This window comes from Leuresthes tenuis, unplaced genomic scaffold (assembly GCF_036924035.1).
Source record: "Leuresthes tenuis unplaced genomic scaffold, fLeuTen1.0.hap1 SCAF_20, whole genome shotgun sequence".
Taxonomy (NCBI): Eukaryota; Metazoa; Chordata; class Actinopteri; order Atheriniformes; family Atherinopsidae; genus Leuresthes; species Leuresthes tenuis.
In genome coordinates this window covers 16,801,875-16,825,867 of record NW_027325374.1, presented here as the reverse complement: position 1 = coordinate 16,825,867, position 23,993 = coordinate 16,801,875, and the positions used below count along the sequence as shown (strand labels likewise).

The 23,993-nt window shown below is 42.2% G+C and overlaps 2 protein-coding genes across 3 annotated transcripts; one reads left to right on the top strand and one right to left on the bottom strand.

Annotated features, from left to right (window-relative positions):
• Positions 1–446: 446 nt before the first annotated feature.
• Positions 447–15,758, bottom strand: zc3h7bb (zinc finger CCCH-type containing 7Bb). Of its 2 annotated transcripts, none has more exons than XM_072373013.1 (21): positions 15,526–15,758; positions 14,670–14,731; positions 14,539–14,575; positions 14,054–14,251; positions 11,473–11,631; positions 11,189–11,329; positions 11,056–11,098; positions 10,735–10,976; positions 10,332–10,617; positions 8,826–8,884; positions 8,588–8,687; positions 8,174–8,335; positions 7,822–8,027; positions 7,628–7,728; positions 7,220–7,401; positions 6,973–7,052; positions 6,186–6,442; positions 5,952–6,057; positions 5,580–5,688; positions 5,068–5,201; positions 447–4,756 (listed from the first exon to the last, which is right to left on the bottom strand). In XM_072373013.1, exons 2-21 carry the CDS (start codon positions 14,726–14,728, stop codon positions 4,721–4,723), a joined length of 2,697 nt encoding a protein of 898 aa, XP_072229114.1. In that variant the 5' UTR covers positions 14,729–14,731; positions 15,526–15,758; the 3' UTR covers positions 447–4,720. The 2 variants fall into 2 exon arrangements, with proteins under 2 accessions (XP_072229114.1, XP_072229115.1); XM_072373014.1 differs by having other exon boundaries at positions 10,744–10,976.
• A 2,087-nt stretch (positions 15,759–17,845) lies between these two features.
• rangap1b (Ran GTPase activating protein 1b) lies at positions 17,846–23,554 on the top strand. The gene is made up of 16 exons (XM_072373612.1): positions 17,846–17,913; positions 18,265–18,397; positions 18,491–18,618; positions 19,048–19,107; positions 19,280–19,459; positions 19,542–19,676; positions 20,231–20,389; positions 20,475–20,588; positions 20,682–20,781; positions 20,932–21,016; positions 21,105–21,261; positions 21,480–21,563; positions 21,644–21,746; positions 21,895–21,983; positions 22,432–22,553; positions 22,757–23,554. The coding sequence occupies exons 2-16, from the start codon at positions 18,286–18,288 to the stop codon at positions 22,839–22,841; spliced, it is 1,713 nt and encodes a 570-aa protein (XP_072229713.1). The 5' UTR covers positions 17,846–17,913; positions 18,265–18,285; the 3' UTR covers positions 22,842–23,554.
• Positions 23,555–23,993: the final 439 nt, after the last annotated feature.

Here is a 23,993-nt window from a genome sequence, read left to right as displayed (position 1 = left end):
TTTTTCCAGGTAGAGACAGTGCATGTGTATAAAGAGGACAGCTCGTTGTCTCAAGGGGAACACAGGTGAAAGCTGTTAACAGAGAGAGTCGGAAAATGGGAAAAAAAAAAATTAATTAATCTGTGTATATGAGGTCAGAATGATTATATAGACTGAAGGGAAAAAAACATGCCACGAAAAGGTGTGAGTGGACGCCTATGGGTCCAAAGTACACCTATACCCCTCTGACCTCGCTCTGGAGGTCAATGCTGACACTTGCAATAATCACAAGATTAAGGTAGACCCGTGAGAAAAAATAAATAAATAAATACCAGACAGTCAGACATCAGACAGTCAAACTGGTTTGTGTTGATCTAGTCATGCAACAACCGCTTTTTATTCTTTATTAACTACTGCACAGGCCCTCATACATTAACTGTGTGCTTAAATTAATGGAAAACACACACTTTTCTTTTTTCTAAAACAGTTTATTAAATGCTTTCAAGAGATTTGGTCCACTTGTGTGATCATGAACTTCCAAACCAGGGAGGAGAAAAGAGAAAAACAAAGTCAAGAGGAAAAAACAAAAACCTAAAACAACAAAATGTAAAAAAAAAAAAAAAAAAAAAAAACAGTACAAAAAGAGGCCTTGTTTTTTCCACTTCTAACAACCCTGGTTTCTTTAATGAAGTTATTATAAACTGAAATGATCAATAATTCCTTTTTAACTCATTGATAACCGACTCGTTCAGAACTTGCCCTGTGGGTGTGCGTTGGTGCTGTGAATCAAGGGCGGCAAACTCAACTATGTGGTTTAATTTAACCGCAGTGGGATGAGAACTGAACCAGAACTGAATCACAAACTTGGGCGTCTACGTCTACTATGGGAAAGAAAATAAATAAATAACCCACAGTCCGTATTGTACATTTGAGAAAAAAGAAGGGAGAAATAAACAGCTGCTCGCATGTGCCGTTACCGCAATATCACAGACAACGAGCAACCTGAAAGTTCAATGCTTCTCGTAATGTAAATACATCTGCTGAGCATGTTTCAAGGCGTGCAGCATAGAATACTCACATTGAGGATGATAGTAACAGACAATTAAGACATCAATGACAGTTGTTTTTATCATTGTAAGAGTCCTACAGTTATTTTTGTACTAGGTTGGGTTTTTTTCGCTCAGCAGACTTCAGGTTTCCTTAAAAGGTCCCCCCCCCACCCCACCACCTTCTCAGCAAGGCTTCAATCACACTTAATGAAGCGGGCTGACAAAGTATGCATGTTACTGCATCCAAAGTGTGTTTCAGTCGGTTTTCTGTAGGACGCCGTTGCAGCCACATGCCTCCCCAATAGGTTTTGTCATGATTCACAAGCCTTCAACAACACACCCAGCACAGGCATCCAGTTTCTGTTGTTGGTTTTTTTTTGCCTTTTTCCCGCTCTTGTGTGTGGCCATTACATAATTACTTCTGGCCTTTCTTCAACACCGAAACGAAAAGTCACCTCAAATGCCTTTTCTTTTCTTTAGCAACTTGCCTCAGCATGTACTCAGGGGCTTGGCAAGCAGCCACATCATTTTTTTGTGCACTTGTTGCACTGATAATGCATCCAAAACACTCGCCATAATCTGCGATTTATCTGGTCAAACTTATCCAGCCGCGGCTATCCATTTGCTCCTGTATTTAAACTGGAACAAATGACAAAGAGCATTTGCGTTTGAGTCGCTCCTATTAGCTTGTTCTATTTAACCCCAAAACAAACATTTCTGACCACAGCACACTTTCCCACAGCCACAGGAAAAAAAAAGAAAGAAAAAAAAAAGAAGACAGGCCACCATCTCTTATCTAATTAATCTTATAAGGATGTCTAAGTATTATAATAGGTATCAATATCATATACTGTATATAGTAAGCAGGATTATACAATGAGGGTATGTATCATCTTATAGGTGTAGTATAAGTATCGAATAAGGCGCTATACGGGAGTATATAGGCCTCTACGTATGCCCTCATTTCCAGATCTGTCCTTGCCTGGTGAATTAATTGAAAGACAGTGTACAGGCGGAGCTGCGCACTGCTGCATACATAGACGCATATTTACTGTCAATTATCATATTCGTACATGGATACATATATAAAGAGAGAGTTATACATTGCAATTAACATACATATATCAATAGCATATAGAAGAGAAATAGGAATAGTCAATAGATAGCAATCATTATAGTCATCATATTCATCATAATACTAGGAGTAGTAGTAATACAATCCCTCAAAGAAGCTAATACCTGGGCTGTTCCAGACAAGGGGCGAAACAGCCAATCAGTTGCACGTGACTAACAAAGCAGACTTGCAATCTGCATTTTAGGCTCATCTTAGCCAGGTAGTCTGTCTTAAAACAGCTTAGGCTGTTGGGTTCAGAGGGAGTGCAGATGATGGGAGTGTATCCTGCCGCCCGATGCTCTTTTCCTTCAACATAAATTGCAGCTTCTTTCCAGTTTGATTTCGTTCAACAGAGCAGGGAAATCTATTATAATCTGTACAGTCAGTTTAGCTGCTGCTGCTGTATATATTTATACATAAAAAAACGAAAAAAGAAAAAACACCTCGGGCTCTGCGCCCACAGTGGGAACCATTAACCCCCGACCTGACGCTCGTTACATCATCTGCAGAAATCCTGGCAAACAGCCCCGTCTGGAACAACCCACACAGAAGCAAGATTTCAAAATAAAGAGAAACTTTTGAGAAGGAAAAAATAAAATAAAAAATTCACTATAGTCATCTAGTTCAGCGATACATGTCATATAGCAATACCTCAATAACAAGAAGTTCTTCTATGTAATCAATACAGGTTTTCAGGTTATATATTTATTAAGCTTAACTGCTAAGTTATCATTTATCATTAGTTGTATGTATATTATATGCATGTACGTATGTATGAATAATATGTGTGTATTTGAACATAGACATACTTTTATCACATCTGTCCACATTAAAGGCAGGAATAAAATGGCCACAAATCCTGCCTGTTTTTGCGTGTGTGCACGTGCGTATTTATTTATTTTTTTTAAATGGGCATTTACGTCAAATGACGATGTGGTTTTTATAGGCACAATATACGGTGCGAATCCTTTCGGCGCTCTCGTGCTTGCAGGTTGCCCATCACGTAAAGGTTGGTCGTGTTGGGGCCGCCTTCTCCCGTCGGGAACAAAACATCTGGCTGCACGAGGAACCAAGTGTCCTTCTGAAGGCTGCCAGAGATTAATGGGGTTTGTTTTTCTGAAGTACTGACCTCCGTTTGACTGAAGACGTGTCAACTTAAGCCTTCAATTCTAAATTTTCCACTCATTAAACTAGGAAAACAGATACTTAATCTTCTTTATCAATCTTTTAACGCTTCTATCACCAGCTTTTAAATTATCTTTCAGGTGGACATCTTTTCTTTTTAAATTATTAGAAATAATCTCTCTTTCTGCAAAGTGTGAGCTTCGAGTCAAGCAAGGTCAGAATTATTTATTTTATTTCTTTTAGAGGGTACCATCAGTCTGAACTTATCATATTGTCTGGAGCCTGCATGAATTCCTGGAGCTCTCCTAAATCAAATTTTCTGCCGGCTGCATACCAGTACAGTTTAAAGTTTTATTGCAAATATCTCCTTGATTGCTTTAGCAACAACAGCTCTAAGCAAATAGCCTTGTGCAAGTTAGCCCCCGGTCTTTAATCATTGTAAGCCCCCTCTTTCTGTCAACTGACGTTAAAGAAAGTGTCCATTTGTGACTGGCTGCAACTGTTAAATTAGTATGCGTGTGTGTGTGTGTGTGTGTGTGTGTGTGCAGGTACAGTCGCTATGACTAAATAACCGAAGAGGAGGAACAGAAATGTCACGCAGTTTTTTGGGGGACATGTAAGTATACTTACATACATTCCACAACAGCAACATTTGAAATGACAAAATTCCTTGTTGTGAAGGCCCGTGCAGGCGTTACATTCATAACGTTCTACCAATATGGCAGACAATATCACAAGGAAGCGCAACTCCCCTTGGAAAAATGAAAATATGCTCAAAATCAATCTCCATAAAGTTATATCAACCCTCTTACTATATTCCTGCAAAGGAAAGAGAGTAGGATTTGGTTGTGAGCTCAGTGAGGTGTATCCACCAAGAACCTCTTCTGCGTCATAGTTTCTTCAGTTCTGACGGCTGTAAAAAGCACTGAGAGCTTGGCATCCTTTGTGTTTAACTATCGCTCAGCAAATCTGTGGGCTGCGACCAGCGCGCCCTCCCAAGAACAGTGTCCGTGTGAAATTGAGTTGGGGTTTTTTGTAGGAAGAGAAAGGGGGAAAAAAAAAGTTCCTGGTGGGCACACGTTCTCAAAATTAGGGAACACAAGTAGACTGTTTAATTCAGAGATAGAACTATTCTGGCAAAATCTGCCGAAGGTCAACCTAAAAGGTGCCACATGTAGCATGAGAAAAACAAAGCAAACAAAATGCTAAAGCCAAAGTGTTGGGTTTTGTCTTAGTGATAACTGGTGCCTGCGGTTTGGGTGTTGTGTGTAAATGTATGTGTGCATACACATGTGAGGGTGGGATCGAACATCTTTTGTGTCCATCTGCTCTCTCACTGGCTAGATGCTAGAGGTCGTCGGACTTGCAGGACGACAGACTTCAGTTGTAGCTGGTTTTTCAGGCCCGTCTCCGTCTGCAGCCATCGGCTGCTTTTCAGTCAACGCGGCTACGCTCAGAGGTCGTCCCCGTCTGACAAATGCCGGCCTCCCTGGAATGAATGACATCAGCACATTTGATGACTCACAAACCAACAACCCGGGCAACACGAGTAAAGAGAGATGCAGTTGGATAAAACATATCACATATCAGAAGTCTCCAACCCTAGTTTTTTCCTAAAATGATTTTTCTGATCAGTTATCAGCCTGTAGCTATGACCTCATCTGTGATATTAATAAAGAAAAAAAAAATCAATTGCATTCATCATACTTAGCAGGTAGCATCGGTGTAGAATATCTAATGGGAAACATTGACCTTCAGGCCAGTGTATGACCTCTAATGTCAGTGGTATTTACCACTTACCAGGCCTTCTGTGTAATCTGCCGTTATGGTGACCTGCTTATCGTCTGGGGGCGGGGTTACAGCGGAGTTATCCGTCCGTCTGCTCTGATTGGTCAGCTGCAGCCAGAGTTCGTACATCTGTTGCATGTCTCTCACTAAGGAGAGAAGAAGAAAAAAACATTTACATAGAAAAGGGGCACAACATCAGTAACCCTGAAGAAGGCATGCAGAGCAGCAAAGTGATGTTAATAAAACATCTTAAAACATGTTAAAAGAAAAACTTTAAGCTTTTGAGTAACTCATACCCAGCGGTACTCATGTGTTTAACATTTTTGTGCACAAAAAATACATAACAACAATGCAATAAGGGTCCCTCTTCTGTTTCTCAGCCTTTATTCAGTAAAGGCAGTAAAAGCGACAAACTAAAACCCAGCTCCTAAATTTGAGCAGCAATGTTAATGATCTAATCGACTTCAACACTTGAGCACACATCATGCACCATCTCATGCTTTCCATAAGAACCAGGAGCTTACAGTTATTGTTCTTCATGTACGTCCAGACGTCCCGCTCCTCAAGACTGTGGGCGAAGGAGCAGTTCCCAATATAGTGGCACTTCTTCTGCTTCATCACATGCACACACATCTGCCAGAGACACGTACGGTTTTACTTTAACAGCAACTACAAAGTGATGGGGATTTCTTTGATAAATATCTCTGATGAAATCATAAAGCCTATTCCTTTGCATTATCAACATGTCTGTCATTAAAGTTGCTCAAAAATATTCAAAATGAATACACCTTTCACTAGAATATGAAAATCCTACAATTGTTCCAACATCACTTGTTCCATAGGGAGAAAACAGACAAAAAAACCTAAACAAATTAGAATAAAAGAGAAGTACTCGCATCATATTGCTGCGGATAGGAGCGGGAGAAGGGAAGAGGCCGGACAACAACCCACTTCTTCTTTTCAAATGATTTCACTAGCAGGACCCTGCGCTCCTTTGTCCAACTGAGGAACACAAAAAGACGAATTCCAGTCAATGACACACAAATGGTGGACAAGCCAAAAAGATTACATTCGTTTAGCTGCTTAACTAAGAGCGAAAATAAGATGAACACAGATGAGTCAGGCCCTACCTATGCCGTGCCTTGGCGGTGCAGTATTTGAGGTTTTTATCGGGCTCGTTGACCTGACCTTCTCTCCAGCACTGGCCGCAGACAAACTTCATTTTCAGGTTGAGGGGGCGCCCCCTTCCCGCCCCCCCTCCAAACCCTCCCACAGGACTCACACCACCTGCTCCTACGCCATCTCCACCTGCTCCACCAACCATACCCCCGATTCCCCCGAGCCCCACGGCAGGTATGCTGCTGCTCGGATGGGGTATGTGGATAGGCTGAAATAAGAAATTATCAATCGTGGATTAAAATACAACTGAGGAACAAATATATATATATGTATTTTTTATTTTTTAACCAGAATGCCATCAATTACTATGAAAGAGAAGATGTTCAGTATTTTTATGGATTTTTACTACAATGGCAATAGTCTAAGTTTGGCTGAAAACCAATACTGTGCCATTGTTAGTGCACGGGACATCAAATCTAACAGTACAACAAGTGCTATGCGTTTGCTGGGACAGCTTGTACTTCTGAGCCTCATGATGCTGTAACAGAAGCTCACTGATGCCATTTAAAAGATCTCTTATTGTTTCACATGGAATGAGTTCCATTCAGCTTTACGCACCTAATCTTTGAAGCTTCCATAACATTAAGACACCTTTGTTCTGAACTCAGAAGAAAACGAAAGAAGGCACCCTCCTTTTGATGACCTTGATTTTCCATCGGCTGCACACCAAACTGATGGAATCGCAGGTCTACTAGATTCAAGCAGGCTCCAAGTACCAGACCTACTTTGCAGGCTCACCTTCTGCTGCTTCTGGGAATTCTGCTCCAGCCTTTGCCAGTGTCTCTTGGACTCCTGGACCATCTCTTCATGAGTGATGCCTGAAAGAAAAATGAGACGCACTGCAATGAAAAACACTTCTTTTTACTCTCCGTTTGAGATACTGAGTTAACAGTTTATCATCACTTCCATAACGCGCGTTTCACCATAACCGACACTGCTGACGGCTGTAATGCAATAATACACTATACATTTGTGCTCTACCCACCAGTGTCCTGCTGCAGAACCCAACATTTGAGCTCTATGACAGAGTGAGCGAAGGAGCAGCTGTCCTCCCTCTGGCAGCCGTACCGAACCTCATGGCGACAAACGTCGAACTGGCAGAGGGGGTGCAGGGGGCGTATCTTACTGTAACGCACATTGGCTGACCTCACCACATGAACCAGGCACCTGCAGGTGAGAGTTGGGGTTAAGGTGCACAATGCCATACTTATCTAATCACCAACTATCTAATCTGCACAGGGCAATAGGGCAATAGGGCAGCCTTTTATGGCCCAATGCTCAAAATATAGATCTATTTGACCCCCTCTTTCCATTCTGTTTTATGACAATGTTTGTGAACCCCACATAAGACTTCATAAGCAGAACAAAGACACAGAAACCCTACTACACTCACTTGTTATCATCGAATGGATGTCGCGCTGTGAGGTTTGAGCAGACTGCTAAATTTTCTTTGCTGCGTTTGCTGATGATGCGAGGCTTACTGTCAAAACATTCCTACGGAAAAACCAAGGGGATGCAGACACAGGTTTGGGTCAAATTCCAAATAGAAGGTTCAACGTGGACGTGTCTGTTAGACTGTGGTCCCACCTCACAGAGGAACATGAACATGCCCATGTGGAGCTGCAGCAGTCTGGTGACGCTGAGCGCCCGTCTCTCCGTGCTGCCCAGAGGATCAAACAGCAGCTCTCGGCTCAGCGCGCCCTTTCTCTCCTGCGTCCACACATCAATCTCCTCCTGGCAGTACGCAAACGTACAGTTCTCCCCGTACTGGCACTCCTGACGCTCCTGTACCTCTGTGGGATAAAGAGGGGCAGAATGTTAGCATATAAACACAATACAGGACAGTTTAGAAATCTGGCTGTTGCAATTTCTTGATATTTTTTTTTTTTTTTAAACACCTAAAACAAACATTCGAGTTCATTTAAAAAAGCCAACGCACCTTTACAGAGTACAAATGCCCCGAGGAAGTTATTCCGCGCAGGCCTGGGACGAATCCTCTTCCAGGTGGGGTCATCTGTGTTTTTGAGACGACACAGCAGCACATCTCTCTTACAGCGGTGAGCTGCCTCTGGCTGATACTTGTAGTCCATCACTCGTGGACCTGAAAGCAAGAAGAGGATCACCAATTATTCAAAATCAGAAATGACTTCCTCCTTTTTAACTTTTGCAAGAGCACATCTGACAGTAATGCTACAAGTTCTACTCGTTAGCAGCTAAGGCTGATAAATGCCAATGTCTAAATTAAGTCAGGATATTTCACATAAACCCCTTAAAAGGTAAGCTGAGAGGTACAGCAACACTCCAACATTTCAGTGGGGATTTAAAATAATAGCTCAATGTGACTTTATCCAACCTATTCTGCTGTAACAGGCATGACAAGCCTGTCGAAACTCGTGTGTGGCTGCCAGAGGATTTCTGGAGAGCAGAGAGAGGTTGGTTCCTGCTGGTCCATTCTGAAGAAGAGATGACAAAGAATAATGGATGCTTAGATTTACCAACACAAATGTCTCAAAGCAGTTAACAAAAAATAAGAAACAATTTTGCCAGCAACAGATTAGGTACAGAAAGCACGTAATGGCTGTGCTACTCACTGCATGTGCATTACTGTGGTTACGCATTCCAGGGATGAAGCTGTGACACACTCGTCCCCCTAAACACAACAGACAAGGACACTGATGTCAGACACCATGTTGAAACGGTGCTGAGTCACAGTCAGTCTTTCTGCTGATACACATCTAAGATTACACCCAACTCCCTAAGAGCTGTGCTCTGATAGCTAAGCTTTCAAAGACATTGCAATAGGTCAGAATGACTTGGCATAAGAAACAGGATTACAATTTCTATACTGTAATATCTATTCAACAACATGAGTCTTTTAGATCTAGGGTGACGTGCATGCCAAAAACATGCATGAAATACTAGAATTTCTGTTACAGTCTTCTGACTCGTGGCTCCAGCAAGCGTCCATATGTACTCAGTGCTTTACACAACAACACACACACACACACACACACACACATCTGTTCTAAAATATCTTGAAAATTTGTGAAACAATCAAAAGCTCCTATAGACAGAACTCAAATAGTCCAAAAGAAACCCTTCTTATGCAGATTCCAAAGCACTTGTCCTTGACCTAGAAAAAAAATGTCATGAGATTACAAAAAGATGGAGGAAAAAAATGTGTAAGAACTCAGATAAAGACAGCTGCACTGCAACAACATTCTGACCACACCTACACTGTGGAGTGATGTGGAACTGCAGCAGTAAAGCTACAGCTGTTCGATAAAATATCACACAAAAAGGACATAGGGTACGTTGTATACTTCCAACTGTTTCCATGAGTCCAAATTAGATCTATTATAGTAGTATAATGACATAAGATTGATCGCTTCTTCATCAAGGTGGATAATCAAACAAAGACAAATGGCACAGGAAGGTCACAATGCTTAAAGAAAATAAAAAAGAGCATTGCTTCAAATGTTGCAGCCACAAGGAATTGAGAAAAGAAATGATCTCCCTGTGGAAAGGAATTATATCCGTTCCTTTTACAAAGAAAGGTTAAAAACTATCCAACTCTCCCCTTTTTGTTGGGAGGGGGGGATTTTATTCTCTTTGTGTTGAAATCTGTTGTGAAGGTCCCTCTTTTGATTCAAGCCTATTTCAACCAACATTCAACTGTAGCGCTTTGTGCTATGTGCCTTTAGACCGTCTGCATTGACGGAATACCAAAAATTCCTAAATCTGCGTGGGGTGAAGTCGACACCAACTTTGCCCCGTGAATCTGCCCTACATGTGCGAACAGTGCACTGCACATATTGTAAACAGATGCATACAGTGCACCAAGTAATCTGAGAAGTAAGGTAAGTTTATCTTCTGCTTTTATACTTCTGGCTGCTGTATCTGACCATCAGAAAGGTCAGATATGACAGGTTATGATGCCACTTAAGAGTTTACTCATCGCTTTCCTAATATTTCTAAGTGCAGATGATTAAAATGTCTGACATGGTCTCTCCTTGAACAAACTTTTCTCAAATCAGTTAATGTAATCTTTCAATCAGGTAAAGAAAAAAAACAACAACATGGCACCCTGTGCTCACCAGGGAGAGTGTACTCAGATAATGAGTCAAGCCCGCCAGCAGCGACTCCTTTCCCCTCTCCATCTGCGTCCCCTGTAGAAAAACTTCCCAGTGCGTCCTGCGCCTGGGTGGAGCCCTGGTCACGCAGCGGCGAGTAAGGCTCCAGAGGGGGCATGTCACTGATGGAGGAGCTGAAGAAAGCTGGGGGAAGCTGAGGTGATGGAGCTGGAAGGTTGGGCGAATAAGGAGGCCGGAGACCAACAGCTGTGTTGGGAAGGTTAGTTGGGATAGCACCCTGAACTGGACTCTGTTGGGAGGAGACAGACATTTAAATACGTACTCAACATCACCTTTACTGGTGAAAAGGTCACTCAGTAAGGTGGGCTAAGCAGCTGATTTATTCATATACTTGTCCCTCTTTCACCTCACTGACTTTCTTTGGGATGCATTCCAAAATGCTGTCCAGCTCGTCCTTAATAACACTACTTTTGCATTCGTCCATGTGCTCCGACACAGGAACAGAGTACGGCATGGGAGGCAGGGCCTGGCTGCTGGGGCTCTCTGACAGGTCAGAGCATGAGGTCACCACAGTGGTTGCTGGGTCGTCGCTGACTGGGATGGGCGTGGCCAGAGGAGCAGGGATGCACTGTGCGTTGGACAGGTCAGCTGATGTGGGAGAATGAGATAATTAGGCGAGAAATGTGGGTGGAAGCAGACGGCGACAAGGTTTGCAAGTATGGGATACCTGGACCAATGTCACCCAGAGACTCCAGCCCATTGGAAGACATCTAAAGGAAAAAAAAAAAAAGGAACATTAGCTCTCTTTAGCACAGACGCCACATTCCATTACATGTGTTTTCTGAGACTTTAGCACCTACTTCTCCGGTGGGAGGGGAAGTCTCGCCGTGACTCTCCCCTTCTGTGGACGTTGACTCAGTCTGTGGGCTGACGTAGGCCTTTCGCCCCTTCAAACCCAGTTTGTTCGCAAGATCTTGGGCCAGGTCACTGACCTGCCTGTCCTGCAAGATCAACGACACACAACACACCATATCTCAGGAGAAGTCTCATTTCTTATGAGGTGACCACAACGCACTCAGCACAGTTTAGAAAGTCAAACAAAATCAAATCAATGTTAACAAACTCATAACTGGTGATCACATACATGTGGTGCTGTGAGGAGACATTTGGTTCCACACTCGTAAGCCTCTCGGAGTCGTCCCAACTCCCTGAGACAGAGTGCTTTGCGGTACAGAGCCCTGCGGCTGCCCTCTGACACACACAGTGCACTGTCACAGTCCTGAACACCACGCTCATACTCTCTCTGAAAAAAATAGAGGGTTACAGGTAATAGAAACCCATGTTATGAATGTCATTTTTCACATTTCTAATATATACAGTATATATAAAAAAATATAATTACCAAATAAATGTAGGCTATGCAAAGAAAAATCAAATTCTTTTAAGCTAGCTGGGCTCCATTTCCCTTTATACAGTGGGTAAAGATAAATAGTATTGATCTATTTATCCATCTTTCCATCTATAATAAGTTATAAATAGGCACAAAAGCATCTCTGCAGTCAGACCCCTGCTAAGCAGGACCAGCAACCAACTAAAATGTAATAACAGTCGGTGGTCGTGTACGGCCAGCTGTACGCGTCTCCAAATGCAAGTGACAGGATCAGAGAGCCGTTACAATATTCTACATAGACCCAAATGATTGTGGGTGCAACCACTAAATAAAGGCAACTGACTCCATCAGCAGCATGGTTATCCTCAGTGCTCTGACAGGTCAAATATTCTGATTATTCATCTCAAAACTGCAGTGTAAAAAAATGTGGAGCATGTAAAATGATGACACTTTTGAGTAATCTAAACCTTCCTGCCTGAGACAGTGGCTGGAGGTGATCAAAGTGTCAGGCATCTCAATAACTTTGTTATCAAATCTCCTGAGAGATCTCGACCGTATTCCAGACGAGAAATACTTCCACATCTCTTAGAGAGTAACCGAATGGCCACATTAACACTATGAGAAGCGCAGGAAAATCTACATGCAAACAAATCCTTTGATGCATATAATCATGCAAGATATGAGCATCATGACACATGAGAGTTTAGCACTTTGAGGCTAAAAGTGAGCACTGCAGAGATTTTGCAGGCTAAGAACTTGGCTCTGCCAAACAAATGCACATCTGTGGTGACTCAACCCAGAAAGCCATCCACAGGAAACCTCAAGTAAACTTTTTTCTTTTATAAATAACACCAGGAAGGACAAGGTCTTGAAATTAACTGCTGACATTTTGGGGTTAGAAAGAAAAGCTATAAGAGTAACAACCGCATTAATTGCGACAAAAGTAGGTATTCTTGATTAAACGCAACATTTAGAATTGAGCGGACAATAAACTCTGAGCTACTGAACACAACCTTGTTGTAACCAGGGTGCGAGTTTGAACTTGCAGCTGACCATGACGACTGGCAAAATATATGCTTTGCATCCCTTTATGTGCAAAGGTTGCCGTCTGGTGACTTTCAGGGCCACTTAATCAGTAAATTGTGCTTTAAAACAGAAGGTCAACTCGTTCACTCTTGTCGCTCTGAGCACAGCGGTTAGCACAAAGTAACATGCCCACCCAGGAGTTTTGTTTACATCACAGCCCATCAGAGGATAAGCCAATAAATAGTTGAGGGACTAAATGCTGTTTTTAGATAAAAGACAGATGTTGGTATTTTTCAAATGTGGCTTATCGTGTTTACAAAGAAAAAACTCACACTGGTTTTCAATCACAACTTATTATAGCAACAGCCTCAGTGTACAACTGCGAGCATCCATATATTTCCAGTCACCAGGCCAAATATTTAACCCGTTTTCAACTATCTGGGTGAGGAATTTTGAGTTGATGAGTCATCCCTACTTATTCCTACAGAAGTACGGAATCTAGAAACTGAAGAAAACATGAGTGCTAAACATGCTAAAGAGGGAGAACCGTAGATGATAAAGTAACCATGAAGTGCCTCAGCTATTGGAACTGCAATTTTCTCCCATTCAAATGGCAACTGCAAACAGGGAGCAGTGCAAGGAGAAGGAGAGCAACTCATTGGCAACATAACTAGCTAGAACTTCGGCGTGTCCCAGTGTTTCACAATCACAATTTGGAAAAAAAAACGCAAACACACAAGCCGCCGTTTGTTTTTTGTCCCTCACACTCCAAATGTGTGACGTTACACACATTTATTTCCAGGGCTGCTGCCCCTGCTGTCATTCGTGTTCACACATGACCCTTTCTGTACCGCCTCGAGTCTTTTTCTTCAACAAGACTTCAGTAGAGATCCGCTCCATGATGCGGTCAAACATTTTACCATCGTCTGAGCTTGTTATTTGGCCTTGCGAGCACTTTCTTTGCTTTGTTTAATTATTTTATTTCATTTTATTGCACTGCAGCGGGGAGCATTTGGCTATGATTAAAAATTCTCTATATTTTTTCTGTAGGGGAGACATTTAATGTGTGCACAGATGTAGAAGGGAGCAACTCATCAGGGAACTCCCAACACCAAAACAAGAGAGAATTAATCATGGTGGAGTGGCGGTCAAAATAATTTAGTCATAATTCTGCCAATATGCAGGTTTTCTGGCATCAGCAATCTAACATTGTTCTCACACCACTTTGCCTCCATCCGAGCTTTAAAAGTCAGACATCCTTTCCCTACAGTTTTCTTTTTTTTCCCCACAGAATTGACGTCTCTCTCACCATCTGGTAGTAGGCAGCAGCCCTGTTAACGTAGAGGCTCTCCAGCAGCTCGTGGGGGATGATGAGGGCTTCGGCCTGCGCATAGCGAGCAACGCTGATCCCCTCTCCGTACTGGTGAGTCGCTTGACGCCAGTCTCCATCTCGAAAACACGAATTCCCCTCGTCCAGCAGGTTACACACCAACTGAGTCAGAAATGCCTGAAAGGTACAGGAAGAAGAAAAAATAAAGGAAAAGGAGTGAATAGGTTAGAATGAGAGAGGGTGGCATAAACAAATAATGGGCGGGTAATATCAGACAGACAGAGAAACAGAAAGAAATGTAAAGGAACAAAAAGTCCAGATAAAATTATGTCTTGTTTAATTTGTTGCTTGGCTACAGTAGAAGAAAATGTGAGTGTGGTTTTGGGGAAATATATGATATACAAGCATACTGTTAATAAGGGATAAATACATATATCTAAAGGTGGTTTAGGATTAAAACAAACCTCATAACTTTCTGGTTCCGGGAAAGGCAATGATGACCTGGCGAACAGGAAATTGGAACAATTTAGGGATTCTATTTATACAACTGGTATGAGCTTCAGGCGTGGTGTTCTGGATCAATTATTTCTCTTACTGAATAAAGCCCATTGCCTTCTGAATCTCCTCTCTTCGTTTCTGTCGTTCAGGATCCATAGCCTGAAGATGGAGACAAACCCGACATGCAATAGCTGAAAACTCTGCCGACTGCACAGTCACTATTGTCGGTTTTTACGCGCTTACTATAAAACATTCTGCTTGAAAAATAAAATGCTCTACAATTGTTTTCTCCTGGGTAAAAACTAGTTGCACTAGTTTCAGACAAGCTAAGGCCTGCCACAAAAAACACAAGCTTAGCATTCTTCCGACTTGTTTAAGATCAACAGCGGCGACAAACTAATGAAGGATGAATTTCAGCTACGTAACACTTTGGCAAAGCAGATAACGACACTGAATGGCGAGAAATGAGGTTATGCCTTTATATTTCAAATGGTACCCAAACTATAACGTTGAAGTGTTGGCAACATTAGCTAATGTTAGCATGTGCTGTGGACAGGTAAATACTGTTATCCCAAACTAAAAACACTTACAGACTCGAAAATAAAAGAGAGTTCATGCGCCGGGTAAGCTGCTAATCGCGTTAATATAAAGAACGCTACCTGAGTTTACCTGCAAGAGGTTAGTCAGCTACCGCTACTTGCTAACTCGGGCTAAATGCTAATAACTCTAACTCCGCTTTACTGCAGAAAACAATAAAGGCAATTATAGCGTTCAGCTGGCATTCTTATTAAAATCACTCCCCCTTAATATTCTCGGTTAACTAGATGAGCTGAGATATCGAGCTATTTTGCATGTGAAGCCAAATTACACTTGGTACTTGACAAGTTAGTTGACTCAATTCACAAGTGCAAGCCTAGCTAATAGCCAAACCCTCACTTAGCACTGCAACTCACCCAGACTTAAGTTACTGCGCGATTCAGATCAGGGAAAGCTTCACGGAGCGTTGGTGATAAATAATAGAAAAAATAGCCAGCCAAATATCAGTGAATAACCAGGTGCATGTTTGTATGTTAAGTGTCCGTGTCATTGGTGAATGGACGGAGCACGAGATTCTCTGCTACAGATATACTACTGACTGGCTAAAGCTAACGTAGCTTTCTGCTAGCTATTTCAGCCAGCACTGTACTGCAACAAGTTTCTAAGACAAGTGCGGCCACTAGATGGCAGCAAAGACTCTGTCAAAGTTTTTTAAATTAGTCCTACACTAAATACCATCTTCATATTCGTCATATTTCTAATATTTTAATGTCAGAATTTCATACAACTCAAAATGTTACACCTGGTCCCCACAGCATTGACCAAAATGATCAAGTATTACTGTTAATGGCAAAACCAACGTAAACCTCTAAGATTGGTGGTCTGTCTAATTGCCAAATTAGAGTTGGGCGTTTTCGATATGTGTGGTGAGACTTTGGTATAAGCAGACGCTCAGTTTTGTTTAAAGAACATAGGTCATCACAACATTAGTTTGTGAGAAGCGCTTACGCATGAGCAAAGGTGATTTGCAAAGGCCTCTGAGTTAAGTTTTACTGAAATGGAAAAGAGTACAAAACCCCACAATTCACAACATGACAACAAGCAAAGTTCACTCTAAGAGCAAGGTGTTTGACAGTCAAGACCTTGTGCAGCTTTGCAAGGAGAAAGCCACCTCTTTCAAACCAAAAAGGACATCTCTGTGAATCTGCAGTTCGTCAAATATTGCATGAACCATTCAGAATGACTTTCCAGTTTCCCCCAAAACCATCCTCTATCATTCTCTTCTATCATAGTATCACAGTTTGGGCCTGTTTTGCTGCATGTGGGCCAAGATGGCTTGTTATCATTGATGGAACTATGAATGACTGAAATTAGCAAATTCTACAGAAAAAAAGGTTTGTTAACTGAAGACAGGGTGGGTCATGCAGCACGACATTGACCCTAAGCATACAAATTGTGGTGAAAGAAGAATATAGTTAATTAATGTTTTGGCATCGCCTCACGTTAATCTAATAGACCTTTTATGAAAGGCTCTGATGTGAGGAGCTCTCAAGTGGAAACCCACCAAAATCCCAGAGAATGAGCTGTTTTGAATCGATAAATGAGCAAAATTCCTTGTCCTTGTTGTTACTGGAAATGTTCATTCCAGCAGGTGTTATGTCAGACATCGAAAGTAGAGTTGAATATATGTGTAGTTTTTTTTTTTTCTAATGATCACATATTGTAGTCAAAGAGCAAATTCAATGATAATGAGCACGTAAGTAGTTTGTGATACAGGATGCTTACACTAAGATCACACGAAGGAGACCAGATCTTGACCAGGCAGTCAAATTAGTGTGCATCCAAATAACTAATAATAACTAAATACCTCCATATTAATAGACATGAGTGTTTAGTGTATGTAATAAACAAATAAAAAGCCATGCCTCAAGTAAAGGTCTCTGTGCTCCTCTCTCAGCTGGATGGTTCAGCAGGAGGGTCTTGTTTGTGTCTGCAGACATCACCTTTAGGTTTGCCCAGAGATTGGGGTAAGTCCTGGGCTCCAACTTCTCACATGATTTAACACAAAAGTGTAGGTCACATTCACTGTTATCTTGGTCGGAGTGGCACCTTACTGTCCTCATCTTCACAGGTGGACTTATTAGATCTGTCTCCCTCTTCATGGGTGGACCTATGGGGTCTGCAATACTGCAGTCTGATTCCTGGGAATCAGAAACAATTGTTTCCGAAGAGGGGCTAAATGAATGGTGAATCTTGTCATGTGTGTTGGCCTCCTTTGGGGAACTCTTTTGAGGAGGATTTTTATACTTAAGCCACATCTTTCCAGAAAAGAAAACAACTAGGCTGGCAAATGTGAATTTAAGTAGCAACCGACACTTTGAAAGCGCATTAAAAATAACTAGCTGAGTGTCCATGCTGAATAAGGAGTAAAAATAATTCTCTCCAAAAACCTCGTGGTGGTCCTTTCTGTTCTACGGAAATGCTCATTGACCAGTGACCTACGTGTTTCCGGTTGCTTGCCCCAGTCGTCAAGACCGATTTAATTTGTCAGTGGGTCATCCGCTTTATTCTTTAACTAAACGGGCCTTTCATAAAAAAAAAGGCAAAAAAAGGAAAACATTCAGCCGTTTCACAGGATGATCGATTTTAAAAGAGCGCAACGTTAGATGGCGATAACGCTCCTGATGATGAGTTTCTAGAATCGACGAATTAGAAGCCCTGACTCCGTGACGTCACTGAATTTAGCAACCGGCGCGCCGCGCGGAAGAAACGGAGTGTTCGCTTGGCCGGAACTTTTCTTTAAGGTAAACCTGACCACTGTTAATGGTCATCTGTCTTCTATTTAAAGTTGTGTTGTTTACGAAAAGTTGAGAAACCCGATGATTTGACTCAACAAGTCGGTCTCACTTAGACTTTTATTAAGTGATTTCAGCAGTTTTTATTGTTGCGCACTATGAATAATTAGCACCGTTAAAGCTACACAGCTAACTTGAGTCGATAGTTTTACATCTCGTTCCTTTGTGATGCTACAAAATATGTATTTAACATATGAGCTGTCACTGAATGTTATTTCCAGTTTTCGTAAATACCATTGTAACCCTGTGCATATTCTGCTTGATGGGTGACTAATAGGCGCCCCTTCTTTCTATTGTCAGGCTTGTTACCACATTGTCAACATGGCCTCAGATGACATCGCCCAGCTGGCTGATGCTCTCTCCAAAACCCATGTTGGAGATGGAGAATTAAGCTATAAAGGCTTGGGTCTAAAGCTTGACGGCGCAGAATCAGGTCAGAGAGGGTTAGACCTCGTTTCGTCTGTTTATTCGTGCTCTGACCACTGTATTTTCGTCGGATCTGATAACCTAAATTCTGTGCTTTCAGTGGAGGAGCTGGTCCGTGACATAGAGCAGTACCAGGGTCTGAGAGCTCTGCGCCTGGAGGGAAACACCGTGGGAGTGGAGGCAGCCCAAGCCATCGCGAAAGCTCTCGAGAGCAAAGACCTGCTTCAGGTGCTGCTCAGGTTATGGTTACAGTGAAACAGAAACGAGATGGGTTAAGCTTGTCTTTGATCTGCTAGTTGGTATAAAACCAGGAAATGTTTTGCTAGCACTGAGACTTCAGTATTAGTTATAATGTAGTCATGTTTTCCTTAAAAGACCCATTTCACATGTATGCTTTCTTGTCTTATTTAACTAATCTCTCTAATTGATCTGTTTCGAGTGTTAATAAACGGCAACACAAGGTTTTCTTTGATGAAATTTCACATCATAGTTTATGGACCATTTCTCACTCATACATTTCCTCAAGCCCCTCTCAGACATGCACCGCTTTCCATTAATCTGACAGCAGCTGAGTGTGCGTAAAGCACAAGGGCTTAACTCCATTTTAATATCATCTGTTTTACCAGGACAGACAATTAATATATTTCTGTGTTCCAGAGGTGTTATTGGAGTGACATGTTCACCGGGAGGCTTCGCTCTGAAATCCCCACAGCTCTGGTGAGAACAGCACCCACAGTCACTGCAGAAAAGGATCCAACCTTAGATATTAGGATCAGCCCATTAGATGTTTTGAAAGATGAGATTTGTGATAGAGTTTTCATATGTCTTTAATGTCCTCATACATGCATAATTTCATGCTTTACGTGTCCTTGTTCTGTGCTTTCATCAGAGGTCCCTGGGCAGAGCGTTGATGAGCGCAGGTGCCAGGCTGACTGAGCTGGACCTGAGCGATAATGCCTTTGGGCCGGATGGCGTCAAGGGAATCGAACAGCTGTTGAAGAGCCCCTCCTGCCACACTTTGAGGGAACTTCGGCTGAATAATTGCGGCATGGGAATTGGTGGGGGAAAGGTGAGCTCACGCACAGCCGCGCTCCCTCAATCTGCCGATTAATCCCAAACTTAAACATTTTTAACTTGTCCGATGTGAACAGATCCTGGCTGAAGCTCTGATGGAGTGCCACAGACAGTCAGCAGACGTCGGAGCTCCACTGAGACTGAGAGTGTTCATCGCAGGGAGGAATCGCCTGGAAAATGAAGGAGCAAGTGCCCTAGCTAAGGCCTTTCAGGTAGAAAACAGTCAAGCCAAAAGGATTTTTTTTTTCTGATGATATCTTTGAGTTTTCTGGCTCTTCCCAAGTTGTTCTTTTGAAGATTTTAATAATTTTGTTGTGCGAAACTGGTTTGACGTGGAAACCACAACTCCTGCACCCACACCTCAAAATTGTTCAGCTTGCTCTTTTAGCACGTTCTCACCTCTAAGAGGCTGCTCTTTCCCTTTTCTTTGATATAAAAGTTGTGGGTTTTCTATCGGATACTGTGTTCTGCTCATTTACCCTGCTGACTTAATTCAACATTAAATGACCCCAACTCTGGAAAAAAAACACGTCATAAATAAGATATAACAATGAAAATGTGTGAAGAAGATATAAGCAGTGAATCTGAAATGTTTCATCTCCAGTGTTGAATTAATCTGCCTCCTTATCTCATCGCAGAGTTTAGTGTGACTGAATTCAATCGTCTTCTACCTTCAGAATCCAGGGCTTTTTTTGTTTTGCTTTTATATAAGCTGACCCCTCATTTAGGAAACCATCAAAGTTCCGTCTTTTCTTTTCTGTTCAAGCTGATTGGAAGCCTGGAGGAGGTTCACATGCCCCAGAATGGAATAAACTATGTAGGTGTGGTGGCGTTGGCTTCAGCCATGCGACAAAACCCAGAGCTACGAATCCTCAACTTCAATGACAACACATTCACCAAGAGAGGAACGCTGGCCATGGCACAGGTGAGGCCCTTTCATTTTCCGAAATTCCCTCCAATCAGAGAGCATCTGTATTCTGTATGTTTTACTCATCTTTTTGGTTTTGCAGGCTCTAAGGCACCTCAGGAACGTCCAGGTGATCAACTTTGGGGATTGTCTGGTCCGGTCTGAGGGAGCCATCGCTCTCGCCGCAGTCCTGAGAGAAGGGCTCCCGATCCTTAAGGTCAGTTTCCCTTTAAAGCTCAGGTAGTTGGGCCTCTCTCTCTGCTCCAGTTAACAGTGTTTTACTTTGCTCTCTTATGGGTCACCTCTTCAGGAGATCAACCTGTCATTCGGTGAGATCACAGAGGCAGCAGCACTGGTGGTGGCTCAGGCTGTCACGGACAAACCTCACATGGAGAAAGTGGATCTGAACGGTACACTTACACACTGTAGAAACTGGTGTTTCTTTATTGTTAAAATTGCTAAAGTCCTGCTTGAGTCATAGAATAAATAAATGTGACATTTTTTATATAGAAAGAAATGTGAGCGATAGTTGAAAGTGCTGTTGTGGGCGACTCTGACAGGTAATTGTCTGGGTGAGGAGGGCTGTGATGCTTTGAGAGAGGTTCTGGAGAACATGGACAAAGGAGACATTCTGGCATCGCTCAGGTACAGGCATCAAAGTTCCACTCCAGCTTTAATTACTCAAACATGCGAACAGGAGACCTAAAACTTAGTTTATTTGACTTCACTGCAGTGATGATGAGGGAGAACCTGATGACGAGGAAAATGACAGTGAAAATGATGACGATGCCAGTGACGAATGTGATGAAGACAACGAGGAGGAGTACTGCGAAACTGTGAAGGGAAATGGAATGACAAGAGAGGACAGTCCTGAAAAACCTCAAACCCCTGTAAGATGACACAAAATCTGCATGGCAATTCCATTTTTTCATCTTCAAACAACTCCATTTTAGGTTACTGTAGATCATTGCTTTGGCACTAAGTACCTGCCAAAGCTATATTTTTAATAAGAAATGGCTCAGTATAAAACCCACACTTGATTCTTTTTGCACAAGCCAGAAAAAACAGGTTTCTAAGCGGTTCAGATTGTCTTTGTTTCCACCCTCAGGCAGAGATCATGACTTTCCTTCGATGCCCCTCAGTAGAAAAGCTTCTTCAGCTGAGAGAGATGAGGACAAACCTTCAGCAACAGGTGAGTTTTTTAAAAAAAAAAAAAGTGTTTTACTGAAATGGATACAACCTGCTGCTAAGATTCCTCTCTGTTCTCACTAGGTTGATGCATCCGAGCCAAACGAGGCGGCTGATGTCCTTTTGAAGATCAGCTCCCTGTACAACGACAACCCAGAGGCCAAGACGGCTGTTTTAGAAGCATTCGGTGAATAAAATGAGCTTTGAAGTTGTCAGCCAATTAACTCAGTATGTCTGAGAAGGCAGCATACACTGTGAGGAACAACAGCAGAGTGAGGACCACGCTCCTCTTTTCGTCAGAGTCACGTCTTTGCCTGTGTCCCTGTGATCCACAGATGCCGTTTTGGAGAAGCTCCTCTCCGGTTCTGCCCTCCAGTCATACGGCTTGCTTACTTCACTGCTGGTTATGATGGGACTCCTTAAGGTACGGCCATGCTACAGAACCCCCTGATATTGCACAGAGCCTACTGACTAAGACAGCATATAACCTGCACCAGTTTGTTTGTGGGTCGTCTTAGAGGAGAAGTGCAAATCACAGGAAAGCTGAGCACAGATTCTATTATTCCCAGCCTCTTTTAAAGCAGATCGGCTTTCAAATTGAATCATTTCCCTCCTTAGTTCATGATGCACCACCTCACGTCCATGTCATGTTTTTTTTTTTCTTTTTCTTTTTGCTCCACAATGATATTGATAATGACATTTTTATACCACTTTTTTGTTGTTGTTGTTGTTTGTGTAAAGTCTTTCTTTGGAGTGACAGAAAGGGGGGAAATGCAGATGTGAAACCATAGTTTTCAGTTTGTCGGTTTTTTTGCTCGTTGCTCTCGCTGTTTGATTTAGTGCTGATGTATCCGTTGTTTCTTTTTTTTCAGGGGGAGGGGAAAGTGAAAAAGGTCTCGCTGGTGCCAGGTCAGCTGCTATGTTTGGAACATGCCGTCCAACAGGAATACTTCCCTCAGCACCACGCCTCGCTGCTTTACATCTTCCTGTCCAGGTAGGCCAGTCTGTCTTCTCCATCAGACACTTGAATAAACCTTTTAACTAGGCTAAACCAGCTAAACACAGTAACAAAATATTTTCATCTTTCAGTTTATTTTTGTCAATTGAATTCAGATCTGAGCTGCTCTGTTGAAAATTAAAGTAAACACACGTGGTGTTGAACATGTTGTCTGTGCATTTGTGGAATGGATACTTCAGGAACGGCGAAACTCTGAAGTCCTGCGGTAGTGCCACAGAGAGGCTGAGCTTTGCTCTGGAAAAGAGATGCCACAAACAGCACTGACCCCCAACAACCAACCAACCAACCAACCAATCACTGCCAGTACCAACGCAAGGACACAGACACTCACTGGACTGACTTTCTTTTTCACCACTGAAACCAACAGGGATGCTTCCCACTTAAACAAAGGACATGTTACTGCCACTGTGTCTTCTTCTAATTTTTTATTTTTTTTCTTTTCTATCAGAGAATTTCTTAATTTTTATTTTTCTACTTTTGCTTGTGACTTATATTTTTTTATCAAGAATAGATGCAATTGATAAAGTTGTAGAGCTACAAATCCAATTTAGCCAAAAGTTTTATGTGTTTTTAAAAAAAATAAATAAAAAAACTAACTTTAGATGATGTCAATCAGGCTGCTTTGGAAGCATACAATCACATAAACAACACATACAGGAAGTGGCAACTTTTATTGCTCTAAATCTTTGGTTTAGTAGTGCTGATACAGAAGAGGGACCGAAAGTCTTATGAAAAGACACGGTCACCATACTGCTGCTTATGAGGTTCACTTGTATTCATGCATTTATTCGATCCACAATCAAACTATGCTCTGTTATGACTTTGTGCTGCAATTACCTTATATTACCTCATATTTTTTATGTGATGGAGCATTTTAAAGGTGAAAATGGAATATATTTTTCAAAAGCTGCACTTATTCAGTCAGGATCATGTTCGTTTGGACTGAATGTTTTGTCTTAAATATAACCAATATAACACACACAGTCTGCGTGTATTACTACAGTCACTGACTGTCCATGCATAACTACCTGATGAAGAAAAACTGCCAGTAATGGGGTCTCTACTTGTTGTTTGAAGGAGTTTAGAACAGAAAAAGAAAGTCGACAAGTTCACAAGCATGGCGGTGAGGTGGAAATGAGTTTTCACCTCGGGGTGAGAGGTATTCCTTTAACGGGCAGAGCGCAGGCTGAGGAGGTAGGAGGTGGAGGTGAGTGCCTCGGGGTGGGGGAGCAGTTCTGGAGACGCAGTTTGTTTTGGATGGGGGACGGTCGGGGGAAGAGCACCAGTAACGGCCTGCAGCTGGACGGAACCACAGCTGAACCACGGTGAGTCTGCGCGTAAAATCAGTTCCATCAAAGAAACAACCGAGTGTTTGGATTTCAACCTAATGCGTTTACTCATCGGAAATGATCATGT

Bases quoted from the DNA above. Each gene is read 5' to 3' on its own strand.
- zc3h7bb (XM_072373013.1), bottom strand. From the start codon at position 14,728: ATGGATCCTGAACGACAGAAACGAAGAGAGGAGATTCAGAAGGCAATG. The intron at 11,099-11,188 runs GTAGGTGCTAAA...TTTTTCCTTTAG, and splicing joins CTTCCCCTCCCACCGGAGAA to ATGTCTTCCAATGGGCTGGA. The intron at 5,202-5,579 runs GTAAGCTCCTGG...TTCTCTCCTTAG, and splicing joins GTACATGAAGAACAATAACT to TGAGAGACATGCAACAGATG.
- rangap1b (XM_072373612.1), top strand. From the start codon at position 18,286: ATGGCCTCAGATGACATCGCCCAGCTGGCTGATGCTCTCTCCAAAACC. The intron at 21,262-21,479 runs GTAAGATGACAC...TTCCACCCTCAG, and splicing joins CTGAAAAACCTCAAACCCCT to GCAGAGATCATGACTTTCCT. The intron at 22,554-22,756 runs GTAGGCCAGTCT...TGGATACTTCAG, and splicing joins CTTTACATCTTCCTGTCCAG to GAACGGCGAAACTCTGAAGT.